Source organism: Mustela putorius, unplaced genomic scaffold, assembly GCF_011764305.1.
Source record: "Mustela putorius furo isolate JIRA1106 unplaced genomic scaffold, ASM1176430v1.1 tig00003988_pilon_pilon_pilon, whole genome shotgun sequence".
In the NCBI taxonomy this organism is placed as follows: Eukaryota; Metazoa; Chordata; class Mammalia; order Carnivora; family Mustelidae; genus Mustela; species Mustela putorius.
This window is the reverse complement of record NW_025422127.1, coordinates 12,761,878-12,778,781: the sequence shown is the minus strand read 5'-3', so window position 1 is coordinate 12,778,781 and position 16,904 is coordinate 12,761,878. Positions and strand designations below refer to the sequence as shown.

The window sequence follows — 16,904 nt, the reverse complement described above, 5'->3', positions numbered from 1 at the left end:
AGGACTAGTGTCCAAAATCTATAAAGAACTTAGCAAACTCAACACCCAAAGAACAAATAATCCAATCAAGAAATGGGCAGAGGACATGAACAGACATTTCTGCAAAGAAGACATCCAGATGGCCAACAGACACATGAAAAAGTGCTCCATATCACTCGGCATCAGGGAAATACAAATCAAAACCACAATGAGATATCATCTCACACCAGTCAGAATGGCTAAAATCAACAAGTCAGGAAATGACAGATGCTGGCGAGGATGCAGAGAAAGGGGAACCCTCCTACACTGTTGGTGGGAATGCAAGCTGGTGCAACCACTCTGGAAAAAGCATGGAGGTTCCTCAAAATGTTGAAAATAGAACTGCCCTATGACCCAGCAATTGCACTATTGGGTATTTACCCTAAAGATACAAACATAGTGATCCAAAGGGGCACGTGCACCTGAATGTTTATAGCAGCAATGTCCACAATAGCCAAACTATGGAAAGAACCTAGATGTCCATCAACAGATGAATGGATCAAGAAGATGTGGTATATATGCACAATGGAATACTATGCAGCCATCAAAAGAAATGAAATCTTGCCATTTGCAACAACATGGATGGAACTAGAGCGTATCATGCTTAGCGAAATAAGTCAAGCAGAGAAAGACAACTATCATATGATCTCCCTGATATGAGGAAGTGGTGATGTAACATGGGGGCTTAAGTGGGTAGGAGAAGAATCAATGAAACAAGATGGAATTAGGAGGGAGACAAACCGTAAGTGACTCTTAATCTCACAAAACAAATTGAGGGTTGCTGGGGGGAGGGGGGTTGGGAGAAGGGGGGTGGGGTTATGGACATTGGGGAGGGTATGTGCTTTGGTGAGTGCTGTGAAGTGTGTAAACCTGGTGATTCACAGACCTGTACCCCTGGGGATAAAAATATATGTTTATAGAAAATGAAAAATTTAAAAATAATAACAGAAAACATTCGCCAGATGCTCTTTAAAAAAGGACGGGTGGTGGAAAACACTTCACTTAAGTCCCCTGCAACTGGGGTTTAGGCTATTGCAAGGGGAGGAGAGACTGAATTCAACTCCAAATACAGCGGAGGTCTACAGCCAGGGGGCGGGGTAAGGGAGGGCGGGGGGACTCCGAGGAAGTCGGTTAGACCAGGAAAGGGGGAAGAGGAATTTGAAACCAAGGACGGAGGAAGGGGAGCCCCTTTAAGTACCCCGGGTGGAGGAAGAGGAACTTGATCCCGTAGGACGGGCGAGGGGATTCTCGGTTAATTAGTTCCGCAGGGGTCTTCGGTGAAACCGGGTTCAGCAAGCCGAAGACGAGGCCTAGTCTAGAAACGCGCTCAAAACAAATCTGAGCAAAGTTTGCAGCACGAGTGTGTCTGCTGAGGCGCGCGCGGGGACCCAAACGGGGCGGGGCCAAGTCCCCAGGCCTTGCTGGCCCCACACCCCCCGTGTTAGGGGCTAACAGTAATACCTCCCAGGACCCAATGTGTCTGGAGCAGTGCAGCCCTGAGGTAGGACTACGAGCTGCGTTACAGCTTCAAACGAAATCAACCCCAAAACCGTGCGCTGATTCCCTTATCCCCCCCCACCCTCCACGCCAGTCTCCCCCATCCAAACTTGCCCGGGCAAGAATCGCCTCCACTGCGGACTCCGGGGCGGGTCCCGCACGCACCTGCTGCGCGCCAATCACAGGCCTGCGCGCAGGGGCGCAAGCGCTACGGCCCTGGGCGGGGCCTCATCGCTCACCAATCTCCGCCTGCCTATGGGCCTCAAGTCCCCCTGATTGGCCCCACGGGGATGACGTTGGTGGCCGCCTCGGCCTATGGCGGCGGAGCCGGCCGGCCGGCGGGGCTTGACGGAAGTGGTGTGGGCGAGGTGTCCCGCAGTGCGGAGAAGCGGCGCGCCGGAGGGTGCTGGGCCCGCGAGCCGAGCTGCGGCCACTACTTTCCGTCCCTCCGGGCGCCAGGAAGATGACGCGCTTCGCTCTGACCGTGGTCCGGCAGTGAGTATTGCAGGGTGCCGCCTCGCTTCTGGTCAGTGAGTTCTGGACTGGGCGACCAGACCGTTGCCCCTCCCCCTTGCTGTCCCCTCGTGGGGCGGGCTTGGACCCGGCTGTCTCGGAGGTGTCTTCGCCAGGGCCGTCTCCCGCGGACCCCCCTTCCCCGAGCACCGCCGAGCGAGGGAGGCGGGTCCTAAGTAGCCCGAGTCCCGCACTGCGGGTGAGCGCACTGAGGTCCGGAGGCTCGCCGCCCCTCGGCGGAGTGTAAACTGAAGGAGGACAGCCCTGTCCCCGGACTTCTCTGGGCGCCGCTTTTTGCTGCGCGGCGGAGTCTGCGGAGTCTGCGGGACGGCTCGCCCAAGGCAGATGTGTTTGTGCCGGCCGCCTCCCGCTGTCCTCTCTCTGCCCGTCTGCTGCCCGCCTCGCTCGCCCGGGCAGCTGCAGGCACAGATCCGAGATTTACTTCCTCCCCCCGGAGATGACATTGCTGGCAGAGGAAGGGGGGCCTCCGCCCGGTCTCAGCCGACCGCACCGCCCCGAACACATATTTTTATCGTAGCATTGTAGGGTGGAGGGAAAGGCAGATATGTCTTTAAGTCTGTTATCTTTTTCCCTTCTGAACGCGGATTGGCCGAGTGTTGATGGGAGGGCAGCCCAGGGTGGTTGAGAGCACAGATTTTGCAAGCGAGATAGACGTGGGTTAGAATCCGGGCTCTGGCTAGGAGGAGCCTTGTAACCAGGGCTTCCGTGAGCAGCCTCAGTCTCCTGATGCATTCAGTGGGGGTAATGACAATAATACCGACCTCACTGGGCTAGTGTAAGAACTCGGGGCAAAGCTCAACGGAGAGGAAGAAATCAATATATCTCAAGAATTAGATAACTTCTAATTCTCTAACACATCTTTAATAAAAATGTAGTGAATCCTCCATATTTATGTGTAGTTTTATTATCAGACCACAATTTTGTACACTGCATGCCAGTGTACTGGGCTATACAGATAAACAAGATACCACTTTTTATGTTCTGGAGCTCAGAAGAATACTAATAGGACTTAACCTGGTCAAGCTGACTTTAACTGCTATTTTTTTTTTTTTTTTGGCCCTGTTCTTCCTTTATAGGAGAATAATCTTGGAAGTGAGCAGAATTTTCCCTTTAGGACTCACAGGATTTTGATGACTAAACCAAAAATCGGGTTTCTCTGTCTCTTCTTTCTCCACCCTTCCATTTTATAGAACGCTTTATGACCATTTTATGACCTACTTAACTCCATATAACTTACTGGTAGCAGAGCAGGAAATAGAGCCCTCCTTTTCCAGTGTTACTGCACTTTTTGGATGCCTTAACTCAGGCAGCACCGTGCCTGACTTGTAAGTGAAGCTCCAAAGTTGTAGGAATTCTGGATAACACCGTCCCTTGAAAAGTAAGGTGCTGTCTAATTAGATTCTTGTTGGGCAGTACTTACATGAATCTGGATTTTGTCTCTTCCTGTTCTTAAAAGGGCCTTCATTTTAAAAATTGATTCCTTAAAGATATCCTATGAAGAATCAATTCAGAAGTGAGTCTTTATAAATTACTATGTGCCAGGCACCACTGTAATTAAGTTCCACAACAACCCAGTGAGGTTAGAACTGCTCAGTTAGCAGGTGAGGGAACAGATGCTGAGGGCCTGTAACTTGTTACCTGGCTAGATGGGGGGCTGCGATTTGAACCAAAGGAGCATGACTCTGCAGCCCAGTCTCTCAACCACTGTACTCTTCTGCCTCCTGTTTTATTGAGTTAAAACCCAGTATTTGTAGATTGCTGGAGGGGCAACTGGGTGGCTCATTGGGTTAAAGCCTCTGCCTTCGGCTCGGGTCATGATCCCAGGGTCCTGGGATCGAGCCTCGCACCGGGCTCTGCTCAGTGGGGAGCCTGCTTCCCCATCTCTCTCTGCCTGCCTCTCTGCCTACTTGTGATTTCTGTCCAAAAAATATATATATAATATATATATTTTATATATATTATATATATATTATATATAATATATATATTTTATATATATTATATATATATTATATATAATATATATATTTTATATATATATTTTTCTATATATTTTTTGCTGGAATATCACCAGCCATTTTCGTGACTACTTTTTATTTCTGCTAATATAATTGGGAAAAGTGATATGAATAGTTTGCTTTGTTCTGTTTTATTTGTGGAAAGTGGGAAAGTGGAATTAAAAGTTTTGAAATAATTGGTAAGGTTATGGTTAACTCTGTTTGGATCATTCCTCTTTTCCCTTCTGAGTCCTCCAAACTAAGAATTGAAGATTCTTTCAGGGAAAGAAACAATTTCAAACTTGGCTAATAATAGTCACCATAGTTAAATATGATGACTCTTTTTGGAATCCAGAAGATTGGGTCATTTAGCATAATATTGGGAATAGCACCAAACTTTTCCATGACCTGATTCTGTATAACTAAGATAGTCAAGTGCTTTGAAACTGATGACATTATCAGTATTTTTTAAGAGATGGTTAATTTTATTGAAAAATACCTTCAGATAATGCAAGAAGACTTTAGAAATGCAGTCTTTTTTTTTTTTTTAAGATTTTATTTATTTATTTGACAGAGAGGGATCACAAGTAGGCAGAGAGGCAGGCAGAGAGAGAGGAGGAAGCAGGCTCCCTGCTGAGCAGAGAGCCCGATGCGGGACTCGATCCCAGGACCCTGAGATCATGACCTGAGCTGAAGGCAGCAGCTTAACCCACTGAGCCACCCAGGCGCCCTGAAATGCAGTCTTTTTAAGTTCAACCATTTCCTTCATGAATGTTGTACTGTTACTACATAATGTGTTTTTCTTCATTATACTTACGGGTATGTATCATTTTTGGAATAGAATATCCAAGATTCCAAACTTGGAGTCTTTTAATATTATTTAACTGTAACCTCTTATGATCTTGTAGCACAGCATTGTTGAAAACCCCAAAATATGTAGGTTGGCATTTCTATCACCTATACAACCCATTAAAACATTAAAATTAAAAACCCATTAAAGGTTCCCTTGATATATTATTTGTGTGTGTTTGCAATTAGTTGCCTACAAAGCCATCCCGTTTCACTTCCATTTTTATTTTTTTATTTGCTTTTTTTTTTTTTTAAGATTTTATTTATTTGTCAGAGAGAGAGCAAGAGAGGGAGAGGAAGCGTGCACAAGCAGGGGGAGAGGCAAGCAGAGGCAGAGGGAGAAGTAGGCTCTCTGCCGAGCAAGGAGCCTGATGCGGGGCTCCAACCCAGGATGCTGGGATCATGACCTGAGTCAAAGGCAGCCACTCAACTGACTGAGCCACCCAGGAGTCCCTTCACTTCCATTTTTAGCTAGCTCTTAAAACTTAAAAAAATTTTTTACAAACTAAATTAAATTTACTTTTTTAAAAAATACTTTATTTATTTATTTGACAGACAGAGATCACAAGCAGGCAGAGAAGCAGGCAGAGACAGAGGGGAAAGCAGGCTCCCCACTGAGCAGAAAGCCTGATGGAGGACTCGATCCCAGGACCCTGGGATCATGACCTGAGCCTAAGGCAGAGGCTTTAACCCACTGAGCCACTCAGGCACCCCAATTAAATTTACTTTTATTGACTTAAAGGTGATTAGTAAAGTTATTGATAGCAACACTGTTTCTTTCTTTTCTTCTTTTTTTTTTAAAAAATAAACATATAATGTATTTTTATCCCCAGGGGTACAGGTCTGTGAATCACCAGGTTTACACACTTCACAGCACTCACCATAGCACATACCCTCCCCAATGCCCATAACCCCCCCCCGCCCCCCCTTTTTTCTATAATGCTATCTCTATTGGCAGTTACTTTTTGCTGAATGCCAATAATTGTTCTGGTCGTTAATAAAGCAAGTATAGTAAATGCTAGGTCACCTGTAAACTTTTATAAACATCTTTGTGATTGTTTTGTTACTGTGGTATTTGTTTTCTGAAAATACAGTTGATCAATTGGGATAATTCCTCTCTATCAAATAATTCATTCAAAAATATGGAAGATTTCAAGAGCTAATAACACAGAAACTCTCACTAGATAGGTTGTGGGGAAAAAAATGTAACACCCAACTCATGATGTGTTTTTGTTTATAAAGAAGGTAGTCCTAGCTGTATTTATTTGACAGAGATCACAAGCAGGCAGAGAAGCAGGCAGAGACAGAGGGGAAATTAGGATAAAGAGACAGAGAGGAATTAGGATAAAGCTTTATTCATGATTAAATATCAGGTGAGGCTTTGCGTTTCCATGTATGTGAAAGCATACTATTTTGAAACCATGCCCCCAACTCTATTAATTTCTTATGATTTATCTCCGTCTTGTGGCAAACAGTAGTTTTTGATTGAATTTGAATTCTTTACAGGGATATGATTGGGAAATTAAGTTTTAGAAATGACTCCTATAGAAATCCCATAGCCTATAAACCAGAGCTAACAAAATACAATACCTTTCGAAGTGAAGAACAGTGTAATAACCTACAAAAGGAATGATGCATATTTGGAGGGCCTATAAATGGCTGGTCATAAGACTCAACTTCTTGGCATAAGCATTTGGATTCTTGCAGAGTCGGGTGTTCTGCTTTGGAAATGGATCACACCGCAGATTTTGAAAATGAGTAGTGTTATTCCTGACTCCTTCAAAATATATCCCTCTGACCTTTCGGCTTCCTCTACTTTCTCTACCGCTATCACAAGCCAAACTTTGGTTAAGGGAAGTAGATTAATAGTAAAACTATTTAAGCCACCTACTTTTCTTTCCTACTCCCAAAACAAACTTTTAAACATTTGCCTTAAGGATTTATATAAACCTCTTGATAAAGCTGATAAAAGCTGTAAAACTAAATATTTATGAAAGTTTGGGGGGAAAAATCTATTTCTAGGTTTCCCACTCTGTAATATTTATAAAGGGATTTCAAGGCAAAAAATGTCCAGCAGAATGCCAGCAATTGTTAATAATATAATAATGTTGGCAGCAGTCTCTATTGACCTATAGCTAAATAAAATCCTTCATTATATCATTGCTATTTTTTTCTCCCTTTGTCAAAAATAGTTAGATGGTGTGGCAGTACCATTAGAAAACTGTCAGAGTACTGGTATTCCATTTTTTTATAGTATAACATTTTGATAATAGAATCTTTTATATTGGGGCTCCTGGGTGGCTCAGTGGGTTAAAGCCTCTGCCTTCAGTTCAGGTCATGATCCCAGGGTCCTGGGATCAAGTCCTGAATCGGGCTCTCTGCTCTGCTGGGAGCCTGCTTTCTCCTCTCTCTCTCTCTGCCTGTCTCACTGCCTACTTGTCTGTCAAATAAATAAAAAAAACTTAAAAAGAGAGAGAGAGAGAGAGAGAATCTTTTATGTTATTCTGCATCTTACCAAATCAGCTATTGAGTTTAAACTAAAATTGTGAGCTATCTTTTTAGCAAGCATACAAGAAGTTCTGATCTGTTGAATTTGTATTTGTAACAGCCTGCACTGGCAAAATGATTACATTTCTGGCGCCTGGGTGGCTCAGTTGTTAAGCGTCTACCTTTGGCCCAGGTCATGATCCCAGGGTCCTGGGATTGAGCCCTGCATCAGGCTCGTTGGAGGGAAGCCTGCTTCTCCCTCTCCCACACCCTCTGCTTGTGATTCCTCTCTCTCTCTGTCAAATAAATAAAATCTTTAAAAAATTATTAAATTTCTCCTCATCCTTGATTATAAATTTATAAAATGAGCAGGAGAGCATAAAGTAGGCAATAAAGTAGGCAGAAGCTTTTGAGGTTCCTGTATAGAAGTAAACATGATATAGGGAAGGTTCTTTAAATTTTGCTGGAGATTGAATTGGCTACAAAGCTAATGTCTAAAGACGACATTACTTGTATTTAACAGCAGTTCTTTTGTTCTTGATCTCAGCAAGATTATGAGGCTGACACACAAAGTGCACCCAATGTTTGGGAACTATTTTCTGTATTAGAAATGACAATTTCTAATCCTCACCCTGGATGCTTTATCTGTCTGAATGGTAGAGATTAATGTCTTTTTTCACATCTAATTTGTATGATTCTGAATAAATTTTAGAGTATAAGACGTTAATATTAAGTACAACAATGATAATAATGGCAAATCAGTGCTAAGTAGTTCTGAGAAAATGAATTTATTTGTTATACATCTTTTTAAAAGGATGTTATTTATGTGAGAGAGAGAGATAGCAAGAGAAAGCATGAACAGGGGTGGGGGAGAAGGAGAAGCAAGCTCCCCGCTGAGCAGGGAGCCCAACATGGGGCTCTATCCCAGGGCCTGGTGATCATGACCTGAATCCAAGGCAGACGCTTAACCAACTGAGGCACCCAGGCACCCCTGTCGTATATTTTTTTTAAAGCTACATCCACATATTTTGAAATCAGAACAATTTTCCCTGGTCTTAACCTCTTCTCCTCTCATCCCTTCAATGATCATATTTATTAGTTTCTTATGTATCCTTCCAGTGTTTTCTTTGTTTTATTTTGTGCAGGTCCAAATGTTTATTCTTATTTCCCACCCTTCTAAAAAGGTAACATTTTAAAATATTATCCTGTACCTTGATTTTTCCCTTTATTATATTTTGGAGATTTTTCCATGTCTTTACATAAATCACTCTCTTTTTAGGGGACACAGTTACATAGTATTCCATTGTGTAACTACACCACTATCTATTTGTTAATGCGATCAGTTCCCTATTAATGGACATTTAGGTTATTTAGCATCTTTTGCTATTAGAAAGGATATCATGACTGGTAATTGTTTTAAATATGGATGAATGCAGATATTCCCAGTTATGGGGTTGCTGGATCAAAGGGCAAACAGATTTGTTACTTGGGTAGGGACTTCCATGGCCTCTCATCGGCACAGTGCATACACTGAGGTTCTATTATTTCCCAGGGTTTCTCCAGGTAATGGGCACGTTAGGGTGAGGCAACCTCTGGCTGTGCCTTTAAGGAGCTGGAGCCAGATAGACACACAACTGAAAAAGTGAATTAGCATACAGGTGGTAACTTATAATAGTGGTGCTGGGTAAAATGGAAGTATAACATTGTGGGTGTTAAATGGGATAGGTAGGTGGGGAAATGCGCTGGGAAGGAAAGACTCCCACAGAGAGCTGGCTCTCTGTGTTGGGTCTTGAAGAATGAGAACGTATTGGCCAGGTCCGGCAGTCTATGTTTTAATAAGCCCTCCAGGGGATTTTGATAACACCCTCCAGTTTGAGAACCACTGCTGTAAGCAGAGGTTGGCCAACAACTATTTCTGTAAACAAGGGACAGAGTACCAGGTTGAGGCCTGGGTTTGTGATTCTGACTCTCAGGTCTGATGGCATTCCTCTCTAGATCTAGGTAAATCAATCCCGTGTGAGGGCTTTTGTTTTGTTTTTTTAACTAGTGCTTTTTTTTTTTTTTAAACAGAGCAAGGGGGATGAGCCTTCACAGTAATCAGGGAAATACAAATTCGGATCAAACTGAGATAAACTGTTCTAGTGCCAGATTCGCATAAATGGGAAACTCTGACCTTGCTAAATGTTGGAGAGGATGTGGAACACTGCTGGGGCATGTAAATTGCTATGACCACTGCAGTAACATCTAATAAAGCCGAATGTTTGCATACTCTGTGGCTCAGCAAGTCTAGTGCTAGGCCTCTATCACTAGGTGTGGGTTAGCAAACTTTTATTTAAAGGGTAGGAAGTAGTTTAGGCTTTATAAGCCGTGCACTCTCAATTCCCCCAGTATAGTGTGAAAGAAGTCATAAACAACATACGAACACATGTGTGACCGAATTCCCATAAAACTGCTTATAAAAAGAGTCATTTGTCATTCCTCGAGTGTTTCTAGAACATGAATGTGCATCAGAATCACCAGGTGGCTTTATTAAAGCACAGATTAACTGGACCCCAACCCCTGAGTTTCTTATTCAGGGGTCTGGGGTGGGGCTGAGAATCTGCATTTCCAAAGCCTTCCCGCAGTATCAGTGATGCTGATCCAGAGGCCCTAGAGAATTTGAGGCACTCTCTACAAGGATATTCATAGCAGCTTAGCTCTAAACTGGAAACAATGTAGATATCAAGAATAGAACATATAAATACATTGTGGTAAACTCTTAAGCACGTTATACAATCTTGAGAAGGTAAGTAGCCACCCTCAGCAACACTGATGCATCTCGCAAACAATGTTAAAGAACAGAAGCAACACAGAAGCAATTCATTATAAGGTTCAGGGAGGGGGAACTAATCTGTGCTATACATGGGTGGGAAAGCCATGGAGAAAGGCGAAGCCAGTGGTCATCTAAATGTCCACGTTGTGGATCCACTGGGGGTGGGAGCACATTGTGATCAGAAAGAGACAAGGTCTAGGAGGCTGGCGGTGATCTGTTACCTTGGCTGGGGTCACCTGAATGTTGGCTTTATGGTATGTTATTTGTTTCTATGGTTTATTTCACAATTTTTACAGGATTTAAAATGCACTAAGTTGACTCTTTGATTTCTGGGTAGCTCTGTCCAACCAAGAACGACCTATAAACAGAACTATTGAGTGCTTACTAAAAGCTGAGCCGTGTTGAAACCCTTTATCCGCAATACAGTTTGCCTGGCCTGTATTCATTCAGTTACCCAAAGAGTCCTATTTAAAGATTTATGTATTTTTAGAGAGAGACAGAGCGTGCACACAGGTGAGGAGGGCAGTGAGGGGCAGAGGGAGAGAGAGGATCTCAAACAGACATCCCACCCTGCACCCGAGTGCACCCCTAGCGTGGGCTCAATCCCACAGCCCTGAGACACTTCACTGACAGGGCCACCCAGGTGCCCCAAGAGTCCTGTTTCAATAGGGCTATTGCTGTCCCCATTTTACAGACTAAGAATAGAGGCACCCAAGTCTAACCGAGCCACTAAGGATAGAGCAGTTTTGTTCCTTAGCCGGCTATGTGGCAGTGAAGTTTACTTTAAAGGGTTTTCACCTCTCATTGACACAGAATCATATAAATAGTGGGCATTTGATACCAAATGAGGAAACAACTTGATCTGAAGAAACCCATTCACTATTTCTACCTTCCATTTCCAATTCTTTGTCCAGTGTCCATGCAGAACAAACCAGCTCCTTTCTCCCAGTCCGCCACCCGCCCTTCGTGTCTCCATTTCCAGTGCCTGGTGCTCTACTTAGCACATAGAAAGGCCTCAAAGAATTTTCCACTCAGTTCTTGATAGCTTTTCATGTATTTGATTGCTTTTGTTGTAGGAATACCCTGCTGTCTCTGGTCTGGTCCAGGTAGCACAGCCCCCTCTACTTTCTTACCCGTCCAGCTTCAAATCATGGTTATTTTGTGATAAAGTTCCCACTCTGTTCTCTCTTCTGGTAACCTCAGGATTGAATTGGTTTGGCTTTTAAATTTCTCAAACCACAGTCCTCAAACCTCAGTTTTTCAGCATGGTCTGCAAGATAGTTGTCAGCATTATGAGAAAGAACAGCTTGAAATCTAGGAACTAGGAGAAGCCAGGACATCTGAAGGCCTGTGGACTTCTTTCCTACTAAATTCAGGTTCTCTGGCTCTTATTCAGTCCGGCAACAGACGGACTCACAGTTTCCTTGTGCTTGTAAAAAGAATTTTAGTCAATGTATTTATTTTTACAAGATTATTTAATAAAAATTACATATGTATTTTAATAGAATTTTCTTCTTACAGTTTACTTATGATTAGATTCATGATCTAAACATTTTAATTTGTGACAGTATGAAATTCTTGGCTCATCAACTAAATCATTAGACAATTGCAAGTAGCAGTTTAGAACACGTGTTTACAGGTTAGATTATAAAGTATGCTACAGGGGCACCTGGGTGGCTCAGTGGGTTAAGCCTCTGCCTTTGGCTCCGGTCATGATCTCAGGGTCCTGGGATAGAGCCCTGAATCAGGCTCTTTTCTCAACAGGGAGCCTGCTTCCCCTTCTCTCTCTGCCTTCCTCTCTGCCTACTTGTGATCTCTCTCTCTCTCTCTCTTTGTCAAATAAATAAAATCTAAAAAAAAAAAAAAGTATGCTACAGAGTTCATATGCTACCTTTGTGAATATCATTACATTGATGGTTTGTATCATTTCATTGATTTTTTTTCTCATTTCAAAAATAACATAATTTGGTAACAAAAGTTTCCCCCCCCTCTCTATTTTAGTGGTGAAACAAGATTAAACAAGGAGAAAATAATTCAAGGTTAGTATACTCTTAGCTTTTTCCTTTAGTGTTAATGTGATGTGTGAGTTAATCAGATTGGGTCGGGGAGGGTAGACCGGGGGGGGCAGCTCTGTATTGTGAACAGCTTTAGAGAAAGTGTCATATGATCAGAGCAGATGGTCACCAAGAGGAATAAGTCTCTTAATTGAACTGAATGTAAAGAACAGGATTCCATGTTGTTTATAGGTAGCTTCAAGTGCCCAGTCAGCTGATTCAGGGGTTATGTTGAGTCTAGTGGTCTTAAAATATAACTGCTGTAACTTAAAATGATTTCATATTTGGAAACATGAAAGTTGCTGGCTGGTGTTAATGGTATTTTTCAGCTAAGATAGTTATATTATTTTTAGTAATAACAAAGAAGAGGTTTTAGAAAGAGAATTCCTATTCTCACGTGGGATTCTTACTTTATTCTGAACAGATTCTTCCTCCCTTGATCTGCTAATTTGGGTTCAGACCTTTTAATCTCCCTATGATCCAGCAAGGCTAGCTTTTAAAGAATATCTTGGGTAAACTGTCAGCCAGACAGGCTATTTCTGTGCTGTGATTATAAAAGCGTTTATTTTTAATTTTTTTGCTTAGGGACATCTGGAGTTTGCAGAACCTGATTTTCATGCCCCATTCCCTCTTCTGAAAACTAGTCTGATAATTAAATGAACCTTTGTTTTCCAGTGACATGTACCCCACCCAAATTAGCCTCTGTACTTCCTGTGCCTCATCACCCTGTCTTTTAGTACTGCTCACCTGTCTCATTTCATTAGACACCGACAGTGGAGCAGCAATACAAATTTTTGTAGTCTCACCTGGTTTTGCTATTTGTTTTGTGTACATTCCCTACCTCTGTCAGTTAGATGTTTATTAGTTCTTTAAGTTAAAACATTCAAACCTTATATATTTCCAAGTGCCATTTTTATTGCATAACTACAGTGTTGATATGTAGTCATATCATAGGTATTCAGCACCAGGTGTCTTAAATTCCCACTATGATTTCTTCAGTGACCCATGAATTGTTTAGAACTGTTTTTTACATTTCTGGATGACTGGACTTTTTGTTTCTGCTCTTCATCTTATATGATTGGCTTCCAATTACATTTTGTATTCTGACAAGATGGCTTATTTGATGATCCGCTTTGAAATCTGTTAACATGCTCAGTGTTTATGCATCTACCATTGTGTGCTTGAGAACAAGCTATGTTTTCTGATTATTGGGTTTAGAGTTATAGGTCAAATAATCAACCTCTGTTTTGTTGTTCAGATCTTCTACGTTTTGCTAATTTTGTAAATTTACTGATTTGCCTGTATGACCGAAATACCAGTTTATGGATGAGATGTGGGATTTGCCATGGGGATGGCCAGCTTATAGTTTAGTACCTGACATTCTGTCAATTTGTGCTTTTTGTGTTCTGCTCTGAAACAGTTGAGTATATTTTATTAGGCACATACACAAACATTGTTCTGTCTTCCCAATGAATTGGGTCATTGATTACTTATAATATCCTCCCGATCCTAAGACTTTCATCATAAAGTCTTGCATTTCTGAGTATAATATAGCTTCTCTGGCTGTTTTGGGCTTGGAATTTGCCTGGTATATGTTTTTCTCTTGCTTTCCTTTCAACCTTTCTGGGTGCTGATGTCTTAAGTGTCACCTCATAAATACTATGGAGCTGATTTTGGTTCTGTTCCCCCACCCTTTTCCTACTGGCTTCAGAATGATAAACTATTTCCATTCTTTCAATGGTTACCTTTAAATTTTTACCATTCATATCTAATGAAGTATAGTATCAATTATCTCCTTTCCCCCCAAAATACAAGGAACTTATATGAATGTTGCTTAGTATCTTAGTCCTATCCTTTTAAAACCATAGGACATAAGCATTATTATTTGCTTTGTTATTTAGACAATGTTTGTTTACATTTACAAATATATTCACCGGTTTCTCTCCTCCTCATTTCTTTTCCATCTCAGACCTTCCTTCCTGAAGTGTCTTCTTTGAAAGGTCCCCTAGGCAGTTAGTTGCTGGTAAAGATAGTTTTAATTGTTTTTATTCCAAACAATTCTATTTCTATTCTATTCAAGCTTCTTTAGCCTAGACAATTTAGACTGAAAGTTCTCTTAGCATTTGGAACATACTGTTGTGCTGTTTCTTTGGCTTCCATTGCTCCTGTTAAGAAGTCTTCTCTCAGCCAAATCTTATTCCATGGTAGGCAATCAGTCTTTCTCTGCATCTACTTTTAAAATCTTTTGTTTGATTTCAGTATTCTATAGTTTCCCTTAATATATCTAGGATGGATTTTTTTTTTCTTTTAATTTATCTGCTTGGTGTTTTCTTTATCTATAGATTCATGTTTTCCATCATTTCTGGAAAATTCTCAGCCATTATCTCTTCATATTTTCTCTCTTCCATTTTCTTTCTTCTTTCTGGAGTTCCAGTCAGATATATGTTAGGGAATATCATTCTGTCATTCATGTCTCTAATAGAAGTGAGATGTGTTTCATCTCCTTTGTGCTTCATGTGGGGTAATACCTCAGCCCTGTCTTTGAGTTCATTGAGCCTTTCTGTGACTGAATCTGCCTTTATTCCCTGAGGGATTATTTCCCTTCTCAGCAATTCATAATATTTTTCATTATTAAAAGATCCATCTGGTTCTTTTAGAAAGCTCCCTGGTTATTTTTGATGGTTTCTTGTTAATTGCTAATTTTTGGGATTCCATCCTTATATTTTATTTACAGTTTGGAGTCTGTATCTGCTGATTTCAATATCTGAAGTATTGATTCTGAATCTTCTTTTTGTTGTTTCTGCTGACTTTCATTCACGATGGATTATTTTCTTATATGTTAAGTTAATGACTGAACTATTATCTGCTCTTAGTAGAAAACTTGTTAGCCTTTATTCAGTCAGATTTGCTCTGAAGCGAATTGGCATTGGATTTTAATATATACTATTGACCTGAAACTATAGTAGTTTCCATGGAGGATCTCTGGCTTCCAGGAATGCTGAGTTCAGCCCTCCCCACCTTGCTGTGCCACGCAGTAGTCTCCCTCCCCCAGCTGCTCCCTTGCTTGTGCTGATATCCTGGCAACTCCATATTTTTAAATGTTAATACTCAGATTTCAACTTAGGGTATTTTGGTTACTTTGCATTTCCTCTTAGAGATTTTCCTTAGACCCTGGGAGCAGAAAACACACACATACACAAACACAACCATTTAGTTCTTTTGCAATAGAAGGACCCTTTAGCCCTTCTCCTAAAAAGGAAGGTTCCAAAGTTGTTGTTGTTATTGTTGTTGTTGTTAAGGAAAAGGAAGGAAGGAGGAAGGGAGCAAGAGTGAGGGGCAATAATACAATATTGAGCATTTGGGCAGTGGAGGTAAAGAAGGGAAACTATTTAGGTGAGGATCCTGCCTTTCAAATGCAGCACCTGGGTTAAGAACATAAGATCAGAGCCAGCATTAATAAAATACAGCTAATGAGGGGATGGACAGACACGAGAGAGGGGAGCTGGAGACAAATGAATATTCTCATCATCATCTGATTACCATTAGGCAGACATTCTTTTGGGAAACATTTGAATACCTGAGCCTTTATAGGATTATAGCTTAATTTTACTTCCTTTTTTGGTTTTCTGAAAAATTATATAGAAGGGTACCCAAGGAAATCTTTTAATAAAATGTAGATAAATTCTATTTATATTTTCTTACATGTGATTTATTTGCATCAGTTATATTTACATTTGAGTGTTATTATTCCTTCTCTGACTACCACAGGACAAGGAGTAGATGAGCCTCTTTCAGAAACTGGATTTAAACAAGCAGCTGCTGCTGGTATATTTCTTAATAATGTGAAGTTTACTCATGTTTTCTCCAGTGACCTCATGAGGACGAAGCAGGTAAGTTTAAAGTCAAGGTTAAGATTGATGAGTCAAGGGGTGCCTGGGTGGCTCAGTGGATTAAGCCGCTGCCTTCGGCTCGGGTCATGGTCTCAGGGTCCTGGGATCGAGCCCCGCATCGGGCTCTCTGCTCAGCAGGGAGCCTGCTTCCCCCTCTGTCTCTGCCTGCCTCTCTGCCTACTTGTGATCTCTCTCTCTGTCAAATAAAATAAATAAAATCTTTAAAAAAAAACAAAAAACAAACAAAACAAAACAAAACAAAAAGATTGATGAGTCAAGAGTCTCAACAGTTATAACCTTAAAAACTGCTTCCAGAATCTGTAGGAAATTCAGTCACAAGCAGATACCATCCCCAGTCCTCTCCTTCCCTGCCAACAGAACTTCTTTCTCTTCATTTTACTTTTGTACTTTATTTTGGTAATCTTTAAATTAAAGTAGCTTGGAGAAGATGTCTAACAAAGTATCTTTGCAAAAACAAAGAAGGTTTATGAGAGAGAGCCAGCAGAAACACCAGACAGGAGAATTTAACCCACAAAGACATCAAATATTGGAATCCAGACACAGTTAAAAAAGAAAACAACTATGTTACTGTCAAGAAATAAAAGACATGTTTGAAATATCTTTAGGGAACAGATTAGTAGAGTTTACTATATAAATGACCCCAGAGAATTAAAAAGGAACCAAATATATTTCTAAAGACTCCATGGAGGGAATAATTCCCCATGAGGGAATAAAAGACTTGGAGTATAGTCTGCCTGCATATAAG

The 16,904-nt window shown here is 41.3% G+C and overlaps 1 protein-coding gene across 3 annotated transcripts in view; it reads left to right on the top strand.

The window, feature by feature from the left end:
* The first annotated feature begins 1,852 nt into the window (after positions 1-1,852).
* Positions 1,853-16,904, top strand: part of TIGAR (TP53 induced glycolysis regulatory phosphatase) — a 29,764-nt gene continuing 14,712 nt past the window's right edge. For 2 of the 3 annotated variants that reach the window (XM_045071641.1, XM_004778281.3), the window contains exons 1-3: positions 1,854-2,010; positions 12,196-12,233; positions 16,017-16,138. In XM_045071641.1, the coding sequence (XP_044927576.1) occupies positions 1,979-2,010; positions 12,196-12,233; positions 16,017-16,138 (192 nt within the window). In that variant the 5' untranslated portion in view covers positions 1,854-1,978. Of the gene's footprint in view, positions 2,011-12,195; positions 12,234-16,016; positions 16,139-16,904 lie in introns of all 3 variants that reach the window. The other variant, XM_013048874.2, reaches the window with a different exon arrangement.